The sequence below is a fragment of the Garra rufa genome, chromosome 17 (genome assembly GCF_049309525.1).
Source record: "Garra rufa chromosome 17, GarRuf1.0, whole genome shotgun sequence".
NCBI classification, from domain to species: domain Eukaryota; kingdom Metazoa; phylum Chordata; class Actinopteri; order Cypriniformes; family Cyprinidae; genus Garra; species Garra rufa.
This window is the reverse complement of record NC_133377.1, coordinates 24,436,264-24,448,862: the sequence shown is the minus strand read 5'-3', so window position 1 is coordinate 24,448,862 and position 12,599 is coordinate 24,436,264. Positions and strand designations below refer to the sequence as shown.

Genomic DNA, 12,599 nt, shown 5'->3' with positions numbered 1-12,599 from the left:
TGAATCTGCTGGCAGGATACAAGGGAACAGTGATGCTGTGGAAAATAGCTATAATTGTTCTGACCGGATAAAGTCAAAGCTTATAATGAAGCCAATTAGTCTGTAAATGAATGACCAGGGCTCAGGAGAGGAGACCATATGTGTGCTGGCTGGAAGAGTGTGAGAACTCTGATTGTGGCAGCATTACATTTGTTGCTCTTTAACTTTCAAGTCACCTGGAAACATTGTTAATCAGCCACATAATAAAAACAACACAGGAATGGCTGAAAAACGACAATGCTAAGAAAAAATAAAAGAAAAACTTGATATACACTACCAGTCAAAAGTTTTTGAACAGTAAGTTAGAAAATAGTAGAAATAGTAAAATTTACTTCTTTTTTTTACTATTTAAAATAATGTTTTCTACTTGAATATATTTTAAAATGTAATTTATTCCTGTGATTTTAAAGGCTGAATTTTTAGCATCATTACTCTAGTCACATGATCCTTCGTAAATTATTCTGGAGTGATGATGCTAAAAATTTAGCTTTGATCACAGGAATAAATTACAGTTAAAATATATTCAAATAGACAGCAGTTATTTTAAATAGTTAAAATATTCACAATATTACAGCAATATTAGTATTTGAATATATTTTAAAATGTATCACCCCTAAATTTTCAGCATCATCACTCCAGAATAATTTCTGAAGGATAATGTGACTGGAATAATGATGCTAAAAATTCAGCCTTTGAAAACACAGGAATAAATTACATTTTAAATTATATTAAAAAAAGTTATTTTAAATAGTAAAAATTGTCAAAATTGTACTGTTTTTGCTGTATTTTGTTGAGCAGAAAACAAAAAAATCTTACTGGTCAAAAACTTTTGACAAGTAGTGTGTAAAAATAACAATATGTTAATATAAATGTATTCTAAAATAGACAGTAATACTAAGCATATTCTTTACCAAACATATAACACATTATAAATGCGTTTTGAAGAAATGTTAACACACTCCGAGATAAACTGTTCCATCCTTTATTAAACATAGCTTGCAAGTGATAAATATTACAAAGTTATTTCCTCCAAAATTAGCTTATTTTTTTTTTTCAGTCAATGCATAATTGTTGTTAATCAACCGGCAGTAATCAAACAGCATTTTTTCCATCTCCATTTTAGACAGTTAAATATCAAGGATGTGCAAAAGGTCTGGATTAATGTTCTAAATGAAAATAAAAACTTGACAAAAAGCACTTCTTTTCCTTGACTAAAATCAATAATTGTTTAAGCCAATCTCCAGTACTTCATTTTTTCTTTTTCTTTTTTTTTTTTACTGTACACATTTGAATTATTCATAGTTTTCCTTTACAAACGGATTTCAACATATTGCCATTTGCTTTAAAATTCAAACGGGGTAAATTGCAGCTAAGTCTATTTAAAAATATTTGAAAGTTCAGATGAAATTTAGAAAATCAAAAAAAGAAATGATGACCCAAAACCCTCTCTCCCACTTCAGTAACAACAACAACAACAACAACAAAAAGAAGACTTGTACTTGCAACAAATTAAAATCAGGGAGAGGGAAAAAAAATATCAGAGAAATCAAATAAAAGAAACAAAATTGAAGAGAGAAGTAAACCCCAGCGCTAGAACTCCAGAAAAGCTGATTGTCCAGTCAGAGAATTATGGACAGTGATTCCATGACATGAAACTTGAAAAAGTATATCTAATAATGTCACAACCCTTAGAATCAAAACTTGCATGTGTGCAAATTGTCCATTTTTTTGTCTTATGATTTAAAGGCTGAAGGCAATAAGCATTGGAACAGTCAAAAACAAACAAAACAAGTTTTTTTCTTCATCGTATACAATGTATACAATCTTCCATGAAAAAAAAAGCAATAAGAGCATTGTGATTTCTTTTTTTCCCAAAGAAAAAAAAAAGGGATATACTGAGGAAGGGTTTGTCTTTTAAGCAACAGAAAAACAAATGTACACGATCTCCCCTGTAGGGTTTTCTGCACCCAGTAATTTAGCTAAAGTAATGTTATTGAGCAATAGCGTGCTTTGATTTTACATTTATGATGAACGCTTTGGATTTGGTCGAGTGAGGGGTAATACTGTCAAATGTTTCATCCAGTCCATGTTCTGTAAGACCAACACTTTGTGTGGGACATTAGAGAAAAAGAAACTTATTCACCGAACATCTACGTAACTTCAAACAAAAGGTCAAACAAAAGAGAGGTAACCGAAAAGCAACATACGAGACTGTCCCATCATGTCTCAGTCCAAAGACTACAGAATGGATCAAACGCTCCACCAGAACAATGAACTTTTTTTCTTCTGCAAATACTACATACTACAAAAACGTACAGCCGGGGAGAAAATGCATCTAAAGAGCTCATTCAAAAACAAGAGAAGTATAATCCCATACATTTTGCACATTTGTTACACAATAATACACAGTGATCACAAAACGAAATGACAAGCTTCACAATATTCATGGCTTTTTGTTTGCTTTTCTACACAATATACAACCATTTTAATTTCATTTCATTATTTTTAATTCAAGGGAGAAAAAAAGCATATGTACAATAAGTCATTATTACTTCTGACCTAGCAAATATCGTGTCATCATCTGTTCATACATTTTTTTTTTTGTTTGATTAAATTTGATTTTTTTTCTCCTTTTTTCTTTTTTTAAACTTTTTTTTAAGAAACAGCTGAAATTAAACAACCCAACAAAAATGGAACTTAATTGAGGAGTCAAAAGGAAGTTAAACTTCAAAATCCAACTTTCTCGTAAATATATGAACACAGGTATATGGATGCATCTAATATAGTCTACGAGAGAGAGCAGGAGAGAGAAATGAGTTACTATAAACACCCTACGTTCATTTCAAAAGAACAACAACATCAACAACAAAAAAAATACAGAACATAAATTGGAGCAAAGATAAAACCATCCCCTGAACAGAATGAACAAAAGGGACTGATTTATCATCATCACCACCAGGAGAGAGAAAAAAATAAAATAAATGTAAACATCCTATTATCTAATATTGCACCTGAAAATTTAATCCAAGGTAGCTTCAAAATTTTTCTTTTTGTTCAAAAGTTGCATCATTCCACCACAAATCAGTGGCTTTATATAGGACAGTTAAAAAAAAAAAAAAAACTGCAAAGATCAGTGACTATACACATGACAGAAAAACGCATGTGTATGGAATTATTTCCATTAATTCACCATCAAACACATAATAGCTTAGAGATTTCTCAGCTATTAAACATGACCTGCATGACAGACCTCAAAGTCTGATTTCCAAAAGAACCAAATGTGGTAAATGCTTAGGCTGGGGGAAAAATGTTAAGTGCTCAACTTCAGATGTTAAACCCTTTTGTGATCCATGAAACATACAAGGAACTAAATCTGACTGAAAGACTATTGCGAGTCCAACCAGAATGCGAAATCATCCCGCAGAGAATCCCTAATACTGCATATTGACTAAACACTGCTTATAATGTTACCATCATTCAAACGCCTCCAGGTTATGTCTACTGAAACATAAACACGTGTACCATAACTCGAAAAGCATTAATTCAACAAAGCCGGACTCTTTTGAAAAGATGAAATGCACCGCACGACGCACAAAAAGTCTTTCTCCCAACTCTCTCCGAGACTTCCGATGGCATCCATACCTTAAGGTCCTGTGAGCTGAAACATTCTAGTCCTCTTTTCTTTAACCATTTGTTTTTTTTTCAATTATTAAGAAGAAAAGTGCTCCTCCGTAACGAGGCATCTCATGTGCATTGCTTTAACACGATGATTGATCCTTGTCAATGCCTTCTGTTAAAACTCACGTCAACAATCTACGCATAAACCGTTTTATTTTTTCCCCCCAATAACTCCACCTATTTGCCATTTCAATGATTATCGTCTCCAGTGGCAAGTACCTTTAAGATACGTTGGCCAGTTTAGATGAAGACGCCGCCCGATTAAAATAAAAAACTAAATTGTAAAGACAAGGAGTGGGGTTGGGGGTTTGAACAAACAAGCAAAAAGAAGATCAAAAAACACCAAGCAGAAACAAAAATCAAAAAAGAGACAATGTTCATGATGATGGAACTCTCTGGCTTCATTCTTTGCTGTGCAGTGAAACCATCACCACTAAAGAAGTTATAGACATCACTGCATCCTGTGAAAGTGAAGGCATTGAGAGACACGGGAGAGATCCTGTTCGTGGGCCTCCGATTTTACAGTTCTCTCTGTACATTCGACAGCAGGAGACTCATCTGTGCTAGTGCAGGTCCCATTCTCAGTTATTAACGTATCCGTGTGGCCTTCAAGGCAGATGACGTTGACTAGATCAGCAGCGCTCTGCATAAGGATCAATCTGATCAATGTACATGAGTCTGTCTCGCTCTTTGTGAACCAGAAGGTTCTTGGAGGATTTTGTAGTTTCCAAACATGTAACGCTACAAAGATTCTGCTCTCTCTTTCTCTCTCAGGTTAGAACGCTTTAACCATTCCAACTCCGAAACTGAACATATACGACATGAGAGAGATGAGTCTAATCATTTTACAGGGGCGACCGAGGGAGGAAGCTTTCGAATGAACCGAAAAGAACGAGCTTTTATATTTTGAAGTGACCCTGCAATCTGGCATCCTCCCTCTGAAACGCAAAACATAAGGGTAAGAACATAAAAAGATGCAAAAAACCACTAAACCTACTAATAAGTGTAATATAAGTAACTGTAACAGAAGCAACAATAATACTAATAATAATAATAACTGTGATAATAATCGAAGTAGCAATAACAACAGCAATAATAAGTTGAGATAACAATAAAGAGCTTTGCTATAGTAGGAAACCGAAGTTTGAGATGCACTGACAGTCTGGTGTTTATAGTCTGACTGATTGAGCTGTTCTTATGGGTTAGTTGGGTAGGCACACGGACAGGCACTGCATGCGATGGGGTGATGGTGTGCGTGTGTATGTGTTGGGGGGGAGGTGGGTGAGGGATGTTCTGATGTAGAACAGAGGGGTGGTGGGGCGTCCGAAAGGGGTTTGGAGAGGGGGGGTTGGGGTCTGCAGTCCCGTCAGGGCTCATTTCTGCCCGGTGATGGACTGGGATATGGAGCGTGGGGGAATCATGTCGAGCAGATACTCCCGCTGACGGTCTGCTAGGCTGGATGCCTTGTGGCCCCCGATGGCTCCCGGATTTAGATAGGCAATATTCAGACCTGCGATGGCGGGCAAAGACAGAGAGGGGGCGGGAAATAAGAAAAGAAAGACAAGAAGTTTATATATGTTGAAAAACAAGGTGTTTTAACAATAAAAAAGTTTGACATAAACCAAACAAAATGCCAGAACATAAAAATAAAATAGAATGAATTAAGGGGGAAAATGAACAAAAATATAATTCATTTGAAATTAACTGATAAATACAAATTACCAATTAAATTAATTTAATATATTTTTATTTTATTTTATTTAAAATATATTTTGTATATTCAGTGGCTCCTAAACATAATTTTGGACACTGAAGTCAAAATTAAAATAAAAAAGTAGAAAAATAAATACAACCATGCCAGAACTTAAAAATAAAATACAACAAGGCAGAAAATGAATAAAAATTAATTTAAATTTAAAATAAATTGATACATACAATTAAAATTAAATTACAGTAAATTACATTAAATTGTGCGAAATGCCAGAACATATAAATGAAATAGAATTAAATAAGGGAGAAAATTAATAAAAATGAAATAAATTTGAAATAAACTGATAAATACAAATGATCAATTAAATTAAACATTAAATAAAAATATTGTTTTTAATTACACTTATTTTAATTTAATTTTAAATATATTTTGTATGTTTAGTGGCTCCTAAACTTAATTTTGGACACTAAAGTCAAAATTAAAATAAAAAAGTAGAAAAATAAATACAACCAAGCTAGCCAGAAATTAAAAATAAAATACAAGGCAGAAAATGAATACAAATAAAATTAATTTAAAATAAATTGATACATACAATTAAATTTTAATTAAAGTAAATTACATTAAATTGAATCAAAATAAAGAAAATATTTTTTTTAATTACATTTTGAAATGGATTGTGTATAATTAGTCGAAAGTCGATATTACTGTAAATGTCGTAAATTTCGAAATTAAGTAGAAAAATAAATTATTATTAAAATAAATACAGTCATGCCAAAACATTAAAATGAAATATTACAAAACAAGGGAGGAAATGAATAAAAATAAAATTGTATTTGAAATAATTTAATAAATACAATTAAAATTAAATTAAAGTATATTACATTAAATTGAATAAAAAAAATATATTGTGTATATTCAAGGGCCCACAAACATACTCGGACACTAAAGACCAAATTAAAATAATCAAACAGGTAGAAAAATAAATTAACATTAAAATAAATACCATCATCACGCTAGAACATAAAAATAAAAATACAACAAAAAAGGGAAAAAATTAATAAATTAAATTTATTAAAAAATAAATTGATAAATATAATTAAAATTAAAGTAAATGACATTAAATTAAATAAAAAAGTAATTTAATTGTAATAAAAAAAAAAAAAAAAAAAAAACTAGGGAGAAAATTAATAAAAATAATTAAAGTAAATCGCATTCAATTGAGTCAACAATTTTTTAAAAATATATTTTATATATTCTGTGGCCCCCAAACATACTTTGACACTTTTGGACACTATTAATAATAAAATAAATACAATCATGCTAGAATATTTAAAAAAAAAAAAAATACAACAAAATAAAGGAGAAATGAATAAAAATAAAATTTATTCAAAATAAATGAGTAAATACATTTAAAATTAAGGTAAATTACATCAAATCAAAATAACAATACATTAAAATAAAAAAGTAAAATAAATTAAATTCAACGTAATCAAAATTAAATAAAAAAAAAAAAAAAAAAAATATTGAAGTATATTTATTTTAAATATATTTTGTATATTCAGTGGCCCCCAAACATACTTGGACACTTTTACGTCAAAAGCCAAAAGCCAAAAGCCAAAAAAGGTCAAAACAAGTAGAAAAAATACAATTATATTCAAATAAATGATAAATCACACATAAATATATTTTAAAACAAGGGGAATCTTCAAACAAAGAATGTTAGATATTAACTAACTTCAGTTAAGTTAGCTCATCCTTTTTTATGACATCAGAAAACTCTGTTAAGCATTTGCTCCAGCCACTGTTCAAATGAACAGAGTGTTGACTTTCACTGCTTTATAATAATTTTACATCCTGAACTCTTCCCTTATCTTAAACATTATTGCATATTACTTTCTCTGGTCATTTTATTCTAGTGAGTTTATTTGGGGTCCATTAGCATATGAAGAAGTGCATAATCAATAAGTCAAAACTGGACCTCAGGAGTGAATGAACGTCAGTTTAACAAAACATGATTCCTTAACTCATACAACACTTCTTCACCGTTCTGCTTTAAAAGTAATTAAGGTATGCTGTGTATTCCTAATTAAACTGCATCATCTTACCAGGGATGTTGTAGATCTGCCTGCGGCTGTCATGCTGAGCCCGACTGCTGCTGCTGGAACTGCTGCTGCCACAGCGCTTGCTTGTCATATCCAGCAGCCCGCTGGCCACTGAGAGCTGGGAGGCCTGGGCGAAGTTAGAGAGGACACCTCGTGCTGAGCTGGACAGACCACGCTGTAGAGCGGCCTGTGGCTGGGGAGTCTGAAAGGGAAAATTAGAGAGAATCAGCGTTAAATTTCATGACACCTCTTTGTACCATTAAACTGATAGAATCATTAGTCATTAAAATCTGTGATTAGCTGAAAGGCCAGAATAAAACAGCCATTTCAAAATCCATAAAAATGGTCTCAAGAGATGCCATTATTTGTACACAATGAGAGTGCCCACCTGTCGGAGGGCATGGTGTCGGATCATGGTCTCCCCTTTGCTCACGCTGGGCACAGTCTGGGCAGAGCTGGGAGACAGAGCAGCCTGCTGCTGCAACCTCTGCTCTATTTCCTGAATGGACAGAGACAGATACAGAAACAGGAAGTCAACATGCAGTTACAAAAACTACAAGCTAGGAATGTCAGTACCAAGTCACCTGAAGAAGATATTTTACATTTATATACAGTCCACAAGAGAACATAATAGTTTAATTTATAAAAATGACCCCGCTCAAAAGTTTACATACACTTGATTCTTAATACTGTGTTACCTGTATGATCCACAGCTGTTTTTTTTTAGTGATAACGAATCTCTTGTTTGTCCTGAACAGTTAAACTGCCCGCTGTTCTTCAGAAAAATCCCACAAATTCTTTGGTTTTTCATCATTTTTGTGTATTTGATCCCTTTCCAACAATGACTGTCTGATTTTAAAATCCATCTTTTCACACTGAGGACAACTGATGGATATGCAACTATTACAAAAGGTTTAAACACTCACTGATGCCTCAGAAGAAAACACAATGCATTAAGAGCTGGGGGTGAAAATCAGGGTAAATTTAACTTATTTTGTCTTCTGAAAACATTCACGTATCTTCTGTAGCTTCTGAAGGGCAGCACTAATGAAAAAAAAAATGTTATTTAGGACAATAAGAAAAATCTTTATTCTGTTCAAAAGTTTTCACCCCCTGGCTCTTAATGCATTATTTTTCCTTCTGGAGCATCAGTGAGCGTTTGAACCTTCTGTAATAGTTGCATATCTGAGTCCCTCAGTTGTCCTCTGCGTGAAAAGATGGATCTCAAAACCATACAGTCATTGTTGGAAAGGGTTCAAATATAGGGTTATGTGAAATATCTTATTCAGGTCAGTACTAAATAAAAAAAAAACACATGTATTTTGTATGATCCCTCTTATTTTGGTAAAATTATTAACATTTTGCTAATTCTGAAAGGTGTATGTAAACTTTTGGCCTCAATTGTATTTATATGCTACAGTACAATAGTTTTTAGTATGCTTTAGTTTTTTTTTTTTGAATGTTTATTTTGTTTTAGTACTTCAACAAAGGTTTGTTTGTAATTTTATGTCAAAATACATTCTCTTTCTCAAAGGTTGCTTTAAAAATATGCTTTATTTTTGTAATTCCACTAGGTGACACTAGTAGCACAGAAACTACCATACTTCACCTTAAAGGGATAGTTACCCAAAAATTTAAATTCTGTCATCAATTACTGAGCCTCATGTTGTTCCAAAACCCGTAAGACTTTCGTTCATCTTAAGATACACAAATTAAGATTTTTTTGATGAAATCCAAGAACTTTTTAACCCCTGCATAGACAGCAACACAACTGACACATTCAAGGACCAGAAAGATAGTAAGGACATTAAAATAGTCCATGTGACACGGAAGAGAAGAAATTTTTGAATAAAGTCAGTATTTTTGTTTTCTTTGTGCACAAAGTATTGTCATAGCTTCATAACATTACGGTTGAACCACTGATGTCACTATTTGAACAATGTCCTTACTACCTTTTTGGGCCTTGAACGAGTCAGTTGTGCTGCATTCACTGCTGTCTATGCAGGGTCAAAAAACTCTTGGATTTCATCCAAAATATCTTAATTTGTGTTCTGAAGATGAATGAAGGTCTTACGGGTTTGGAACGAGATGAAGGCGAGTAATTAATGACAGAATTGATTTTATTTAACAATAACACAACTGTAGCATACTAGTTTGTGGTGTGTTACTGAAACATTTTGTATATAGAGAATCATCAAGCTTCATTTTATCATTTAGATTTTTAAAACTGAAGATATTGACTGACCTGTTCTTGCTGCAGAGCCTTAACGAAAGCATTCTTGAGCCTGTTAGTGTGCTCGGCCTTTAAGGCCTTCTTCTGATTGGACGTCATGCACTGCTCACAGAGGATGCGACCACTTTTCTCCTGCTTCCAGTGTGGGGTGAAGTCAGTCCTGCACTGGGCACAGAAGAACGGTTCCACGTGTGGCATTGACCCCCGCATTTTACCTGAGAAACAGCAAAAACAGAAAACAGAAGTTTAGTGATTGAGCAGAATTACTTCAAAAAAAAAACTGCAATATGGCCTTGGATGATTATTAAACTGCATTCACTTCACTTTTGGGTCAAGTGTGAATGGTCTTAAACTTCCACAATTGTGACCCTGTTGTGACCCTGGACCACAAAACCAGTCATAAGGGTTCCTTTTATTTAAATAATCAAGTTTTCCATTGAAATATGGTTTGTTAGCACAATATTTGACTGATACACAACAATTTGAAAATCTAGAATCTGAAATATGGAAGAAAAAAAAATAACTAAATATTGAGAAAATTGCCTTTAAAGTTGTCCAAATGAAGTTCTTAGCAATGCATATTACTAATCAAAAATAACATTTTGATATATTTTCGGTAGGAAATTTACAAAATATCTTCATGGAACATGATCTTTACTTAACATCCTAATGATTTCTGGCAAAATCAATAATTTTGACCCATACAATGCATTGTTGGCTATTGTTACGAATATATCTGTGCAACTTAAGACTGGTTTTGTGGTCCAGGGTCAAAGTTTTTAGTTTTGATCTTAGCATTAGACATCAATGCTTATCATACTGCTTTACAACTACTTTTTTGGGCCATATTGTGCAAACCTACTGTGTACTGTGTTTTGTGCTTTGGTTTGTTCCTCTTGTGCTTACCCTGACTATCAATGACGCTCTGCACGACCTCCTCCAACCCCACCATGTAGATGAACTCAGAGTTGGCAGCAGAGGGCAGGAAGTGCAGCAGGGGTGCTGGAGGTTTAGGTGGAGGTATCTCCAGCAGGGTCTTCTCCAGCTGCTTGCGGAGGGCCAGTTTAGCGGCTGCTTGGCTGCTGGCCTGGTCGTTCAGAGAAGCCACGCTGGAGGCGCTGGAAAGGGTGGAGGGGCTGACAGCACCAACCCCGCTCACGCCCACCCCGACACCAGCCACGCCAGCTGCTCCTGCTGCCTGCATGTGTGCCAGGTTCATGTAGATAGCTGAAGACGAGCCTGAACGCTGCGAGACCCCCACCTGCTGGCTGGCAGCCTGCACCACACAAAGCGAAAGGGCAAATCATCAGTAACCGACATAATCCATTTTTATGAATGATTCATGTTGCGGCTGGGCGATATATTGAATATACAACATATTCAATATGATTTTGTTGGCGATATAAAACTAAACAACACTATGAATATTGCTGTGATTTAATGCAGAGTTTTTATTTGGCTATTAAGTTAAAGCCCGTTCCATTTGGCTTGTTTTATGCACTATCATAAGGAAGAGATATTTTAAAAATGTGATTCAAACCTCAAGAGAAAGAGAAATAAAAGAGCGACCTTTAGTTCAGTTTCTTTCGAACGGTGCACTTGAATTAACAGTCTTAAACAATTACTTAAAACTAAAAATTACTCAGAAGTGTTCACAGATGTATTTGCACTTCATGTCAAATACTTCTAAATTTAGGGGAAAATATTTGGTTATTACATGAAATTGCTACATTAGTGTACATTAAAACATTGAAAATTGTTTTGTCTGTCTTCATTATTGAAAAAGAGGAAAGCGGAAAATACATGTTTTGTTATTTATTAACTAACTTGTCCCAATTTGTGAGCAACTTTGGATAAAAGCATCTGTTAAATGACTAAAAGTACATGTAAATGAGACATATGTACAGTGGAGATCAAAATTTTTTTTTTTTTACATTTCATGGTCACTGCTTAGTCCTTTTTGAAGTTATCCGAACAGGAGTAGATGGACAGTTTTTTAAGCATATTTCATCATGTTTTGGGGGATGTTTTTTGCAGCAGGAGTTGGGCCTCTTATACAGATAAATGGCAGAGTAAATGCAAACGTTTATCAGAACCTGCATCAGCAACATGCAGTTCCTTGAAGCTAATAATGAAATGGCCGAGCCAGAGTCCTGGTCCAAACCTGATTGAAAATCTGTGGAAAATCCTTGGCGACAAAGTTATGGCTTAGAAACCCACTATAGTTACCAAACTATGAGAATGAGTGGAAGAAAAGTGGACCAAGATCACACCAGGGTAGTGTGAGAAACAAGCGATTTCCTGCGGCTGCAGATGTTCTGAAATCATTCAAAGCAAGGGCCTCTACACTTCCTACTAATTTCTGACAGCTGTAACCCTCCTAAATTTGAGCTGTAATCATCTTTTGTGCTACAGTGGTTACTGTTCTCTCATTTTGATCAGTGTGTTTTCCACAAAATAATAAAGTCATACTTTATATTAGGTGGCCTTAACTATTATGTACTTACATCAAAATAAGTACAATGTACTTAATGTGGTCATATTGCATTGCAAAACACTTTTGCTTCTATTAAGGTGGGATATGGGTAAGGTTAGGGACAGGTTTGGTTGTATGGGTAGGTTTAAGGGTGGTTTAGGGTGTAAGGAAGATAAGTACAATGTAAAAACATGTATGTACACAATAAGTACATTGTACCAAATTATAAATTTAAATGCAAGTACATAGTAGTTAAGGCCACCTAATGTAAAGTGGGACCAAATAATGTTTTTTGCTGAAATTCTTTGGATATTTTGCCAAACATGTTAGTAGAACAGCGGTATACCTACAGCTAACATT

The 12,599-nt window shown here is 33.9% G+C and overlaps 1 protein-coding gene across 1 annotated transcript in view; it reads right to left on the bottom strand.

Moving 5' to 3' along the window:
* Positions 1-1,007: 1,007 nt before the first annotated feature.
* The window catches only part of gatad2b (GATA zinc finger domain containing 2B), a 60,207-nt gene continuing 48,615 nt past the window's right edge, over positions 1,008-12,599 (bottom strand). Inside the window, exons 7-11 of the mRNA XM_073821861.1 lie at positions 10,670-11,039; positions 9,776-9,978; positions 7,919-8,029; positions 7,534-7,732; positions 1,008-5,227 (exon numbers count right to left, since the gene is read on the bottom strand). Of these exons, the coding sequence (XP_073677962.1) occupies positions 5,091-5,227; positions 7,534-7,732; positions 7,919-8,029; positions 9,776-9,978; positions 10,670-11,039 (1,020 nt within the window). The 3' untranslated portion in view covers positions 1,008-5,090. The remainder of the gene's footprint in view (positions 5,228-7,533; positions 7,733-7,918; positions 8,030-9,775; positions 9,979-10,669; positions 11,040-12,599) is intronic.